This window comes from Urocitellus parryii, chromosome 14 (genome assembly GCF_045843805.1).
Source record: "Urocitellus parryii isolate mUroPar1 chromosome 14, mUroPar1.hap1, whole genome shotgun sequence".
Lineage (NCBI taxonomy): Eukaryota > Metazoa > Chordata > Mammalia > Rodentia > Sciuridae > Urocitellus > Urocitellus parryii.
In genome coordinates this window covers 50,252,693-50,267,129 of record NC_135544.1, presented here as the reverse complement: position 1 = coordinate 50,267,129, position 14,437 = coordinate 50,252,693, and the positions used below count along the sequence as shown (strand labels likewise).

The 14,437-nt window shown below is 44.8% G+C and overlaps 1 protein-coding gene across 3 annotated transcripts; it reads left to right on the top strand.

Moving 5' to 3' along the window:
- Nucleotides 1-1,098: 1,098 nt before the first annotated feature.
- Nefm (neurofilament medium chain) lies at nucleotides 1,099-5,862 on the top strand. Of its 3 annotated transcripts, none has more exons than XM_077792658.1 (4): nucleotides 1,099-2,172; nucleotides 2,790-2,914; nucleotides 4,179-4,836; nucleotides 4,909-5,862. In XM_077792658.1, exons 1-4 carry the CDS (start codon nucleotides 1,099-1,101, stop codon nucleotides 5,737-5,739), a joined length of 2,688 nt encoding a protein of 895 aa, XP_077648784.1. In that variant the 3' UTR covers nucleotides 5,740-5,862. The 3 variants fall into 3 exon arrangements, with proteins under 3 accessions (XP_077648784.1, XP_026253167.2, XP_026253166.2); XM_026397382.2 differs by having other exon boundaries at nucleotides 4,179-4,941; nucleotides 5,206-5,862; XM_026397381.2 differs by having other exon boundaries at nucleotides 4,179-5,862.
- The last annotated feature ends 8,575 nt before the right edge of the window (nucleotides 5,863-14,437 follow it).

Genomic DNA, 14,437 nt, shown 5'->3' with positions numbered 1-14,437 from the left:
CTGCAAACAGAGTCACTACACACAGGCTTTAATTGTATTTACTCGGGAGAGAGGAGGGGGAAGGGAGCTCCCCCCCACCTGCCAACCTGACAATCAAGGCCTGACCAGAAGCCCACCCGCCAGCAGGATTTCTGGCGCGGGGCCTGGGCGCTGTCCTTGGTGCTGCCGGCGCCATGAGTGCACAAGCGCCTTACCTTCTGCCCCTGCGGAAGTGCGGACGTCCCCCAAACGTGAAGCGGAATGTAGCGCCATATCCCACTTTTAATACAAGTCACTACCCCGGCCTGTCTTCTTTGTCCCCTTCCTGGAGCCTTCAGGGAGACCATTCCTCAAGGTCTTTTTTCCTTGTAGACACAACTCTGCGCTCATCTCCGGCTGCCTTAAGACCAGGAGTGGGGGAAGGGGAGGGAGGCCAGGGGAGATGAGCATGGGGGAGGGGAGGGAGGGGATCTGGGGGGAGGGGAGGGAGGGGACGGGGAAGAAGAAAAGATTGAAAGAAAAAGGTCCCGGGGGAGTAAGGGGCTCAGAGAGTAGGGCGGGGTGAGTGAAACTGACCAAGGATCGAAGTAAAAGGAGAAGGGGGCCCACAAAGACGCAAGGAGTGATGAAGTACCAAAGAGGAGTTAAAGCAAAAAGTAACGGAAAGGGGGCAAAGAAGAGAAAAGCGAGGGGCTAAAGAGGTGGAGAGCAAGAGGGTCCGAGGAAGAGCTGCCCAGAGGGCGGGAGTTACTAGACAAAGAAACGGCTTTGGGTGGATAGTCTCACCAAGGTGAAAAATGTAATCTGAAGGTGAAAAATGGAGAGAAGGGGCCTGCGGGGTCACCAGTGGTCTAGACCAAAAGGGAAGCTGGGAGAGGGCCCGGGACGCGGGCAGCAAAGTGCGGGGTCCGCTGCGGCGCTGGCCCACGTGGAGCCGGCGCTGAATCACTGTCAAGCCGGCTTCCCCCTTCCCCCCGGCCGGGTGCCCGCAGTCCCCGCCTCCTCGGCCGCCGCCTCCACGGGGCGGGGCCCTGGCCCGGGACCAGCTCCGCGGCTATATATGGGCTGCGGCGAGGCCAGCAGAGCGCTGTGACAGCCACACACCCCAAGGCCTCCAAGATGAGCTACACGTTGGACTCGCTGGGCAACCCGTCCGCCTACCGGCGGGTAACCGACACCCGCTCCAGCTTCAGCCGAGTCAGCGGCTCCCCGTCCAGCGGCTTCCGCTCGCAGTCTTGGTCCCGGGGCTCGCCCAGCACCGTGTCCTCCTCCTACAAGCGCAGCGCGCTCGCCCCGCGCCTCACCTACAGCTCGGCTATGCTCAGCTCGGCGGAGAGCAGCCTCGACTTCAGCCAGTCCTCGTCCCTGCTCAACGGCGGTTCCGGGGGCGACTACAAGCTGTCCCGCTCCAACGAGAAGGAGCAACTGCAGGGGCTGAACGACCGCTTCGCTGGCTACATCGAGAAAGTGCACTACTTGGAGCAGCAGAACAAGGAGATCGAGGCAGAGATCCAGGCACTGCGGCAGAAGCAGGCCTCGCACGCCCAGCTGGGCGACGCGTACGACCAGGAGATCCGCGAGCTGCGCGCCACACTCGAGATGGTGAACCACGAGAAGGCTCAGGTACAGCTGGATTCTGACCACCTAGAGGAAGACATCCACCGGCTCAAAGAGCGCTTTGAGGAGGAGGCAAGGCTGCGCGACGACACCGAGGCGGCCATCCGCGCGCTGCGCAAAGACATCGAGGAGTCGTCGATGGTCAAGGTAGAGCTGGACAAGAAGGTGCAGTCTCTGCAGGATGAGGTGGCCTTCCTGCGGAGCAATCATGAAGAGGAGGTGGCAGACCTGCTGGCCCAGATCCAGGCGTCGCACATCACCGTGGAGCGCAAAGACTACCTGAAGACAGACATCTCGACGGCGCTGAAGGAGATCCGCTCTCAGCTCGAGTGCCACTCTGATCAGAACATGCACCAGGCCGAAGAGTGGTTTAAATGTCGCTACGCCAAGCTCACCGAGGCGGCCGAGCAGAACAAGGAGGCCATCCGCTCCGCCAAGGAAGAGATCGCCGAGTACCGGCGCCAGCTGCAGTCCAAGAGCATCGAGCTGGAGTCTGTGCGCGGCACCAAGGAGTCCCTGGAGCGGCAGCTCAGCGATATAGAGGAGCGCCACAATCACGACCTCAGCAGCTACCAGGTAGGAACCGCGGCTGCGCAGGCAGCCTGCGCCAGCGCCAGCGCCGCGCGCCCCCGATATTTGGGCGCGCGCCCGGGCGCCCTCTCTGTCGCGCTCCCTGGTGGCCGCTCGCCAGTGCGCACGAGCGGCGCACACCCAAGTTAGCGGTGGTCTAGCGTCCTCGCCCCACTCCTCCACCCAGCTGTTTGGAAAGTCCCGACCTTTTACAAAAACGTGCTGCTTTTCCTCAATCGCTCTAGTTTTCTAGCACTTTTCAAGTAGGGGCACTTTCGGGTAGTTGATAAATAAGAAACTTATTAGCATGACTCATTATACAGAAACGCATGTATTCTCTACTTTTCTGGCAGTGATCCCAAGAGCTCTCAAAATTGAATTCAGCCCAAATGGGGAGTGAGGAATAGGTCCGCTAAAGAGATTCCACACGTGTATTTGTTCCCTTTGAGACGTGTCTTATTGTCATATCGATTTTGTTTGTTGGAGAAAGGGGGCAGAGCAATGTCTGAGAGGTGTGCAGAGCTTCAGGGAGATTGGGGTCGGGTGGGAAGGGGACAGCAAGTGACTTCTGAAGAGTCGCTGCTTAGAAGGATGAATCCATAGAGACTCTTTGTCTGTTTCAGGATACCATCCAGCAGCTGGAAAATGAGCTTCGGGGAACAAAGTGGGAAATGGCTCGTCATTTGCGGGAATACCAGGATCTCCTCAACGTCAAGATGGCCCTGGATATCGAGATCGCTGCGTACAGGTAGGGGCTTGCTGCCCACGTGGGCAGAACCCTAGCCGCACTGCGGAGGCCATTCAGGCAGAACCTGCAGCACTTAAGTTAAAGCAGGCAGGTTGCGGGAGTCTCCTTGCTTAATTAAGAATTCCTTGAGAATTGCAAATGTGGTTTTATCACTTTTTAATCCAGCTTTTAAAAACATGGATATAAATTGAAATGAAGTGTTTTGAATTTTGCTTGAAAGGGCGTCACTACCAATTGATTTCAATATCTGTGCATACATTTTTGTTTTAGTGACAAATATTTTTGATTGCTTAAAGCACAAGTGGTGGTTTCAGCTTTTCAAATCTGTAATGTCAAGGACAAATACCAGGACATTCTATTTTTCTGTTTCTCTATTACAGCTTACTATTGCCATCATCTGGCTGAGGATAGATTGATATATTAGAATATAGATACATTTATTTTTACAAATGTAGATATATTATATTTGTGCTAGACTATATGGTTTAGATTATATATCTATATACACACACATAGATATATATCATGTATTATATTTACTACATATATCTAGATCTAGCATTACATATGAGAACAGGAACTCCTAATTGATGACTAAATTTGAAGTACAAAATACTTGATTAAACAGTTTTTCCTACTACCAGTAGGTAATTATAAAATGATATGAATAAACTGCACTCTCTTTTCAAGGAAGTTAAATCATTATATTTATTTAGACAATTATGATAAAAATTGCAAACCAACTTATAAATTGATACATCCATATTAGCACATAGCTATAATTTGATATAGCTTTACTTCTAAAATGTGCTTAATAGTTTTGTGAAATATTGTGAACAATATATGTGTTTTAAAACAATGAGTACATATCCTGAGAGTCCAAATGCTCATGAAGGTCACTAATGGTTGGGTTTTGTTTGGGGGGTGGTGGGGATTGGCTGCTAAGGAACTTTGTAGCATATTCATATTGCACCAAATGAACTGCTGCTGCAGACCAAGGCTTTGGCGGCTGGGTGTGGTGAGTGGACGACTGGGAGTGGTTAGTTACTGCAGCAGGCAACCGGCTGGCAGTTCAGAAGAATCTGTCTCTTGATGACAGAGTATAACAGTGAAATGACAGCAGGCCCTACACTGGCTCGATGGAATCTTTTCCTTATGTGACTCTGTTTATTCAAAAGCAGCTACTACATTACCCATAATTAGTGAGGCTCAGAAGGCCGATGAGATTTTCAGTATGTCTTGTCTTCTCTGATTGTCTCCTTAGAAAACTCCTGGAGGGAGAAGAGACCAGATTCAGCACGTTTGCCGGCAGCATCACTGGGCCTCTGTACACGCACCGGCAGCCCTCAGTCACAATATCCAGTAAGATTCAGAAAACCAAAGTGGAGGCTCCCAAGCTGAAGGTCCAGCACAAGTTCGTGGAGGAGATCATCGAGGAAACCAAAGTGGAGGATGAGAAGTCGGAAATGGAAGACGCCCTGGCGGCCATCGCAGAGGAACTGGCAGTTTCCGCGAAGGAAGAGGAGAAGGAAGAAGAGGCGGAAGAAAAGGAAGAGGAACAGGAAGCCGAAGAAGAAGCCGCCCCTGCCAAAAAGTCTCCAGTGAAGGCTGCAGCCCCTGAAATCAAAGGAGAGGAAGAGGGGGAGAAGGAGGAGGAGGAAGAGGAGGAGGAGGAGGAGGGTGCCAAGTCCGACCAAGCTGAAGAGGGAGGGTCTGAGAAGGAAGGCTCTAGCGAAAAAGACGAAGGTGAGCAGGAGGAGGAGGGGGAGACGGAGGCAGAAGCTGAAGGGGAGGAAGCCGAGGCCAAGGAGGAAAAGGCTGAAGAAGCGGGTGCCAAGGAGGAGCTGGGAAAGCCAGAGAAGGCCAAGTCCCCGGCGCCCAAGTCTCCAGTGGAAGAGGCGAAGCCAAAGGCCGAAGCCGAAGTGGGGAAAGAGGAAGACCAGAAAAAGGTGGCCAGGGAGGCCCCCAAGGAGGAGAAGGTGGAGAAGAAGGAGGAGAAGCCAAAAGATGTGCCAGAGAAGAAGAAGGCCGAGTCCCCAGGGAAGGAGAAGGCCGAGTCCCCAACCAAGGAGAAGGCTGAGTCCCCAGCCAAGGAGAAGGCTGAGTCCCCAGCCAAGGAGAAGGCTGAGTCCCCAGCAAAGGAGAAGGCTGAGTCCCCAACCAAGGAGAAGGCTGAGTCCCCAGCCAAGGAGAAGGCTGAGTCCCCAGCCAAGGAGAAGGCTGAGTCCCCAGCCAAGGAGAAGGCTGAGTCCCCAGCAAAGGAGAAGGCTGAGTCCCCAGCAAAGGAGAAGGCTGAGTCCCCAGCCAAGGAGAAGGCCCCAGAGGAGGTGGTCGGCAAAACCCCAAAGGTGAGCTTGGAGAAAGATGCCAAAGAAGAGAAGCCTCAGCAGGAGAAGGAGAAGGAGAAGGTAGAGGAGGGAGGGAGTGAGGGGGAAGGGGGCGACCAGGGTGCAAAGGAATCCAGGAAGGAAGACATAGCGGTCAATGGGGAGGTGGAAGGGAAAGAGGAAGAGCAGGAAACCAAGGAGAAGGGCAGTGGGAGGGAAGAGGAGAAAGGCGTGGTCACTAACGGGCTAGACGTGAGCCCCACGGATGACAAGAAGGGGGACGACAGAAGTGAGGAGAAAGTGGTGGTGACCAAGAAGGTAGAAAAGATCACCAGTGAGATGGGCGATGGTGCTACCAAATACATCACTAAATCTGTCACCGTCACTCAAAAGGTCGAGGAGCATGAGGAGACCTTTGAGGAGAAACTAGTGTCAACTAAAAAGGTAGAAAAAGTCACTTCACACGCCATAGTCAAGGAAGTCACCCAGAGTGACTAAGGTTTGAGTCCATTGCAAAAAGGTTAAGCCATACGACAATTTCAAAATGCATGTGATTGACAGCTTCCAAACAGAACGGGTTCTCCCATGGGGGCTCCAGACATTGTATTTTACTTTGTGCAATATGAGGGAACTGCATGCAAGCTCAGGGTGCTCCCTCCTCAGTCTTTGGGGGATTCAAATGCATGATATTGTATGTACCTGGGGAATTTGCCAATTTCCCAAGCTGTTGGAAGGGGGGCGCTCAGGGGGGGGATGTCTTGAGATGTATTATGCAAAGTACCAACTGAGCCAAAAATAATAAATGAAACACAGAACTCTCTTAGCCTTAAGAAAGCTATATATGAATAATTATGTTTACCTCACTGGTGCATTTAAAATGGACTTTTGTTCATGGGAGAACCTCGCTGACATGCACAGTTTGCAACCTTATGTTGATCGATGTTAAACGTCACAGCAGTACTTGCTCAATAAAGGTCATATTGGAAACAAAGTCGATTGCTTGACGTTGTGTCATTTCACAGTGAAATCTCTGCAACCTGAAGCTTTCTTTCCCTGAAATAGATTATGGGTGGGAATTGTGAGGGAACTGGACTTCTTACCACCATTTCCCTGAGAGTGTCTACTTGGAAGACAATGGCTGAAGGTGTTTTCGGGTGTCCAAATCTTTATTTAACCCAAGCCTCATTCTAAAAATTTTAAAACTCTATTCCTGCAATAGAAATAAAAACACTCGATTTAAAAAAAAAAAAAAGAGGTTTGGTGGGATAGAAGTCTCCATGTTTCCATCTCCAGACAGAACTCAGAGAACTTCAGATGGGAGGAGCAATAACAGGGTTTTTCCTTGTGCCTTGGGGGTTAGTCACAGACCAAGGGTACTGTGGCATTAGCTCTGTCCAGAAGGAATAAGGCTAAAATCTCTAACACACCTCACAGGACATAGCCACGCCCCAGGGTCATGCTCACACATGCACACACCTGAATCTCTGGTTCTTGATTTGGCCTGTAGAGAGTTGTATTTCTATTGTTTTACTAATGGGGGAAAAACAATGTCAAAAGTAAATAAAGCACCCTCCTTGAGAAAAGAAAGACAAAATTCTCTGACACAGGCAATAAGTGTTTTTAGACCACAGAAATCCTGCATTCCCTTTTCAAAATGTATTTGCTTTAAAACTTCACAAGTGTTAATATATTAATTAGGATATTGCCTTTTGCAAATGCTAATTTTTATTATTAATAAGATCAGCCCAATGATATAATCCTTAACATGCTTTTTAGTGATCTATCGAGATATTCCAATTTTAAAGCCTAAAAGTAGCCAGGAACATCACTGTTAATGGCAGTTTTTGCCGTGATGACTCCTAGTCATTTAACCATTCACAAATAATACAATTTTTTCTATATCTACATAACACCTGTACAATTATTTTTTTGTGTATTTTTTAAAATGACTCCTTTTATATTAAAGCGCTAATTTTTCTGAAGTAATAATGTCCATGATACCCAAGGTAAAACAGGATTATTTAAATATAATCAGGAAAAGGGACCCTGTGTCGGATTAAAAAATAAAAAAGGGCATATTGGAAGGATAGCAGGTAAGTTCTATAATGAGAAGATCAGCAGCGGGAGCAGGTGCTGAGAAGGAACAGCCTCCCAGAGATAAAGGACACTGGAATAATCACATATGGGTCTAATTGAACTCAAACTTCAGTGTTGCTTCATTGAAATTTTAGGAACAGAGTGTCATATATTTGTCTCCCATGTTGAGCACCAAAAGGAGGAACACCTTGATTGACAGTCTCACCCAAACTGACTCCAATGATGGAGAAGCAAGTTTCTCCCCAAAAGGTCGGGAACTGTTATCAGAAATGAGAGCAGGGACTGTACATGGTCTGTATACATTTTTTTTAAATATCTACTAAACATACAAATATTATTATAAAAATCCCCTCTTGCTCCTAAAATCATCTCACTAAATGAGAATACTTGTGCTAGTCCCTGGAACATAAACACCCCCCACACATACCCTTTTGCAGCATATACTGTTTAAAAAATGGTAAGATCAATCAACATAACTCTCAAAGCCAAAAAATAGAGACTTATCTCATCAGCACTAACTTTGTCAGCTCTTTTTTCCCCTAAGAATACTTCTGTGTATTCTAAAAGACAAAATCATTATTCTGAACTCTTTAAAAATAATAGAACAACATTCTTTTGATGTCATGCAAATATTTCCAAATAAACCCAATTGCCTGCTTGGTTAATGAAGTCAACAGATGTTACTAAGGACTGGGGTCTAGAAATAACAATGGTCTTCTTTTCCGGAATTACTTATTCTGTTGTCAATGCCAACTGTTACACTATTATTTAAAGAGAAAGCAATTTGAAATTCATGTTTCCAAATAGATTCAGTGATGACAGGAAGAACCGGCATTTAAGCTAAGCCCAAATCAGGAAATTAGAGTACCCTCTCTCTGACTGCAGTCAATATCTGGCTTCAATGCCATTAAGCCATTGAAAATTAGAATGTCTACTTTGCCAGTAGATTGCTTTAAAGATACTATTTCATTTTATATAATGTGAAATATCTCAAAGCTATTTTTTTTCTCAAATTTTAAATATAAGGAAACAAAAAAAATTTAAATCTTTCTCTGGGTCACACACACAGTAGATGATGGACCTGGGATTTTACACAGAGTACATACTCCTAGCCCCTATACTCTGCTGCCCGTCCAGCACGTCTGAGTGCCACCTCACTTTTTACAGATGTTCAGTTGTGGTCATTTCTTTTTTTTGTCAGACTGAAAGAAAGTAAACAGAATCATGCCTTCAATATGTCATTTGTTTAAATATATCTTTAGTTGTTGATGGGCCTTTATTTTACTCATTTTTTATATGCAGTGCTGAGAATTAAACCCAGTGCCTCACACATGGTAGGCAAGTGCTCTACCACTGAGCCACAACGCCAGCCCTCAATATTTAATTTAACATCCATCTATCTTTTCACGGTGGTCTATGGCACTGTGAGAATAAATACTTGGATACAAAATATGCAGTGATTCCTTCTACCACACAGTTTGCAATGCACAAAAATGTGGCAAACACTTTTCTTACAGTAACTTTTATATTCAATTTTTTAAAAAAAGGAAAAGTGCTATTTCTAGTGCATTTCTTTCTATTGCCAGTCAGTGCAGAGACAGTATTAAAACATGAGGATATTCATTTCCACAACAAATAGGTTGGTTGTTCCAGTTTGGAACAAGTTCCTTTTTTCTTAGTGGTTTATATAATTTACCCAAAGGAAAACAGGAGCTATTTTTAAGTGAATTGTTTTTTAGGTCTACACAAAATTTCTCCCTTTCCAGGGCCCCTCTAGAGGAGTAGAACTTGGACAAAAGTATTGGACTAGAGTTCAAGTCCCGATCCTAGATGGTGAAGCTGTGTATCTTTTTCTCATCTGTGAAGTGTGACTGCTGAGGCAATTCAGGAAGATGACATCCATGATAGTACCTAGCACTGTCACAGGCATACAGTCGGTGCTCAAAAGCATTTGGTGAACAAATTCAATTTTAAATTGGATCAAAGCTATAGGTACAGACTTTAATTAGAACATAAGAAAGGAATTGTTCCTTTAATTTCCTTACTTGTGATTTCAATACAAATTCTAATTACAATGTTTATAAAGTGATGGACATATCTGTGGAGGTAGATAGAACATGACTATCTGAAACTAAAAGGAAGTTATCCTCTTTTTCCTGCAAGTTTCTTTCTAATCAGGGTTGTTGAGTTGTCTCTGAATTGGACTTCTGAAGGGCTTAAGTCAAATTGCAAATGTAGAACTCATCAAGTCTGACAAACAGCAGGTATCACTAAATAGAAAATTCTCACTGCCATCGTCGTCATGATTACTACTAGTTAAAAATCGGAAATGAATACAGTCACGTTAGCTTTATTAGATTGCTGTGTCTATAAGAGATGCACACCAAAACTCAGCTTTAAAGAGGTTCAAGAAGTGGAGGAATTAGATATCTTTGCACTAAACTTTACTTTCTATATGCACATAGAATCACAGCATCCTTGAGGTTGGATCAGCTTCTAATATTTAACCCACTTTTCTCATGTCCACAAGGTAGATTCCTAACCCACAGTTGAAGATCCACAGGGACAGGGCCGCACTTTGTGGCAAGCTATCCCGACCAGCAGCTCTGACCGTTTGCAAGGTCTTCTGTTGGCTGCTCTAATCTCTGACCCCACCTACCTTTCACCCACGGGTGCAAGTTCTGGGGAATCCCAGAATTCCTCTTCCCTACTCCCCCGGAATGGATATTCGGAGAGATGAAGACCTGGGCCCAAATCCAAACAACTCCTAACAGTAATGCCAATTGTATTTACTACCTACCAAGAGGTTTTAGCACTTTCTCTATAATGAATCATTGCATCCTCATAACAAATATATATGTTATTATTTTCATCATTATTCTCTGCAAAAGTTTGGGCAAAAGGAACCCAGGTCCTTCTTATATCACACCCATGCCTTTTCTCCTATATATTTTATAGACTAAGAACAGCAAGTATATATAATTATTCTTGCTCATGCTTGGAATGCAGCTTCTACCTGTTGGGCCTAGACTGTCCTAAATGGTCCCTATTCTCCAGTTTTTAGTTTGTGGAGAAATTAACTGACTTTCAGGACGTACTACTCTAAAACATTGTTACATAAGTGGCAGAAATATCACAGTCAACAATCGGTTCCCCTGGGTGACCGTGCAGGTTCCATTATCCTGTGCCTGCGTATGTAACATTATTTTGTGGAATCCTCTTTACCAGAAATAATATATTAAGATTCCAGTTAGTGCCTGAGGCATTACATGTCTCTCTCTCTCTCTCTCTCTCTCTCTCTCTCTCTCTCTCTCTCTCTCTCTCCCATCTCTCTTCATTTCTCAGACTCCTAAGGAGGCAATGAGCTACTAGATAAACACTTTTCTATTTGTTAGTCACCTGCAATGCAGAACTGGTTCCACAGTAGCATGTATCTGTCATCTTTGACCAACACTTTGTTCCTTAACGATGGTGACAAGGGAAGTATCTAGGTTGGATCTAAATAATGGACTATCAAATGAAATTATTTCCATGCATCAGCAATTAGAAAACATAAAAGCATGCCTTGAATGCAACATGTCAGAAATTTGGACAAATTTAGATATGTCATTTCAGTGTGTCACCCACTGTCATCTGTTACTCTCGTAATTTGAGATTAAATTTCCCCTGCTAGGCATTGCTGATTACCAAGCTTAGTAACCACCAGGTCCCTGTGAAAGCAGTTAACTATGTCCACCCACTGAGTTCAGTCCCTTGGCAGATTAGGATGAGCATTACAATTAGCAGGAAATCATGTGGGCACGACATTTGGAGAGCTGAGGCCCATCTCCATTCTTCATCAGTCACCCAAGAAATATGCCACCCAATCTCTCAGAAGAAGAAGAAGCAAACTGCTTTGCCAATATTTTGCCAGGGATATGCTCAGAGAATCTTCTCCAGAAAGCAAATCCAGAGATACCAAGAACAAAGGCAAAGAAGAAAAAGTAAATTAATTCATCCAAAGTAGCTGCTTCTTCCTCCCATTTGTTAAAAAGACATGAATGAGATCTTACTGGAAAGAAAAGAAGACTGGTTAAAGAATGAGAATGGTGAATGGCATTAAGAGCTTGTACCTTGCCTATATTAACACCCTATAACTCCATATGTCATCTAGAAAAAAAATGTATATATGTGCATATGCAAAATCCACTGCCAATTAACACTCCATCCATGGCAGGGTTCACCATGCCATTCCTGAGACATTCCATGACACTGGCAGGGAAGACCCACAACCCTTTCCGTCAGTACCAATACCCACCCCTCTTGGCTCTCCAAGACAGCAGCAGCACAAACCTCCAGCTTGTCTGTACAAAGGCCGAGTCTGAAATGTCACATGGGTAAACTCTTGGGGTACCACGGCCTCTATTTCATATTATTTCCTTGGTTCTTCCCTCCAAATCTGTGCAAGCAATCAAAACAATCCTGAAAGAACAATACAGCTTTTAAAAAGATAGATTTTGGTGTCCAATTAGGCCTTGGTATCAAGAGAAGGGATCTCAACTACTCCATATCTCACTCTCTAGAAAAATTATATATTCCAGATTCAAAGAGGCCCAAAGTGCAGAGCCACCAACCAAGGCAGAGACCCCCCAGGGGTGTGGGGTAGGCTATTCCAGATCTGAATCAATACAAGGGCATCTGACCAGCCTAGAAAAGAGACCATGATAGAAAATGGATATAAGGGCAGCAGGTGATCAGAACAGGACTGAGTGATGGGAAGCCCAGCAGGAACAATTCAAACTCCAGTTCTTACCCACTCAAAACCAGGGCTCAATGAGGAATTTTAGAACAAACTCCTGCCAAGAAAACCAGTTTCTTGCCGAAACCAACAGCACTTCCTTACTCTGGGCTTTTCTCCTTTAGTATTGGATGTGAGCAAGTCATACATGGTCACCCAAGAGGCGAGTGAGACCAGACCAATGCTCTGTGCCCAAAGAGTCAGCGGCGGCAGGAAGGGGGCCGACTGCAGAAAGCTGGTCATGTGAGTCTGCCACAATAGTGATGTCCTCCTGTAGAGCAAAGCCATCGAAACATCTAAGGCTCACTCTCCAGTTTAGAAAGTCGCGTCAGATGCGCCATCCCGTTTAAGTCTCACGATATGTAGGACAGATATTGAGATCTCTCTTTCCAACCTGCAGAAACAGAAGTTGAGCCATGTGATTTATCTACACCAGAGGAAAGTCACCAGTAGGCCCTGCTACACGTCTCACTCTAGGATCCTTTGTAAAGGAAAAGATGTTTTACTCTTTAAATTCTAAGCATAACAAATATTCATTGTAAAATACTGGTGTTATATAATATGGACCCACATTCCTGCCTCCCCAGATTACTATGATATTTCAGAGTATTTCCTTCCGACCTTTTTCTATGGTCAAATTGGATATGGCGGTGATCATTTTGAAAATTTCATTGGTAACTCATTTTTTTTCCAATAACAATGGATTATAAATCCTTCCCCGCTCTATTTCAAATTGCTCACCTGGACTTCATTTCACAAGGCACTTAGCGGATCCCACCATCCAAAAACCTCCCTGACATCTAGGGTCACAGTAACCTATTTATTCCAGTTGGATCAACAGCTTCAAAATTATGTACTGTAACTTCTAAAATGTTTAGATTATAAAAATAAGTATGCCTAATTGGTAATAATGATATTTACTGTGACAATGATCCTTGCACATGGCCCTTTGTTAAAGACCTCATTACAATGCACAATCAATAGAGATTTGTTGAGATCCAACTTATGCAGGAGCCATGCAGCTGTAGAAGTGAGTGGTTTGGTATTGATCTATCTCACTGACATCTGACTCAGCCTGTGCAATCTGGGGTGGGATTATTTTTGTTTCAAAAATTGGCACTGGGAAAATACATATCAATGGCAAAGGTCAAGATATAGGTGACAGAGAGCTGAGAAAAAATTCAAAATAGAAAGCAATTTGAGAGATGAAGGAAAGATCAGGAGAGGGACTAACAGAGAGGCTGGAGGAAAAAAAAAAAAACTGACAATGTAGCTTGGTGAGAAAAGCAGGCCCAAGCAATAGTGAAAAGGTTCACACACCTCATGAGAGTCCTTGGGCATGTCTTTCAGAGATGCTCAAGATCATGAGGTCAAAGGGACATTATTATCATCATACCTAATATCTGCTACATATTTATTAAATGCCATTAACCAGACTACAAACTTCACATGGAATATTTTGTATAATTTTATCATTGTAACCCACGAGACTAAAAGTATAAGATCTCTTCTAACAACTAAGAAAAATAATATTAGAGTATTTAAATGAAACATCCAGTGTCCCAGAATGAGAAGGTACCAGAACAGCCTCCAGCCAATTGCCTCTGGCATAAGCTGTTGAGCCTGTTCTCTGCATTCCTAAAAGGGACGTGGGGCTTAGTCCCGCCCTGGGATCTTTCCATTCATTTTATAACGTTTTGCCAATATTGGAAAATCTTTGGTGATGGGTCTCCTGTTGATCAAGACATCCCATTCCATTTCTGAACAGCTCTGGATTCATTCATTCATTCATCAAGTATCAGTAAATACTGATCTTTTATGAAACAGGCATAGCTCCAGAACTTGGAGTGGACAAACGAAGTCCCTGCGCTTTTGTGGACTTCATATTCTATAGCAGCAAGTAGGGAAAAACAAAAAGGGAAAGATAAAAGATTCAAAAGGAGATCACTACTTTGAAAAAAAAAATCAAGCCGGACTAGACACAGTGGTGCATGCTTATATCCCTAGCTACTTGGAAGGCCGAGGCCCAGGGGTAGGAACATCACAGGATCACAGGCATTTAAGACCAACTGGGCCCATTGCAAGACCCCTACCTAGAAGGAAAGAAAGGGAGGGAAGAAAGGGAGGAAAAGGTGGGGTAAAGAGGTTAGATTTGCATATAACCTCCGAGCATCTTCCCCACATACTTTAAGTCACCTCCAGATTACTTATAAAATCCAACACAATGTAAAAGATAAATAGTTGTTAGACTATATTATTTAAAAAATAATGGCAAGGAAAACAGTCTACCCATGTTCAGCACAAACACACTTTATAAAATAG

Excerpts from the sequence above, each read along its gene's own strand:
- Nefm (XM_026397381.2), top strand. The coding sequence starts at position 1,099 with ATGAGCTACACGTTGGACTCGCTGGGCAACCCGTCCGCCTACCGGCGG. Across the intron at positions 2,173-2,789 it reads ACGACCTCAGCAGCTACCAG|GATACCATCCAGCAGCTGGA; the intron begins GTAGGAACCGCG and ends TGTCTGTTTCAG. Across the intron at positions 2,915-4,178 it reads ATCGAGATCGCTGCGTACAG|AAAACTCCTGGAGGGAGAAG; the intron begins GTAGGGGCTTGC and ends TTGTCTCCTTAG.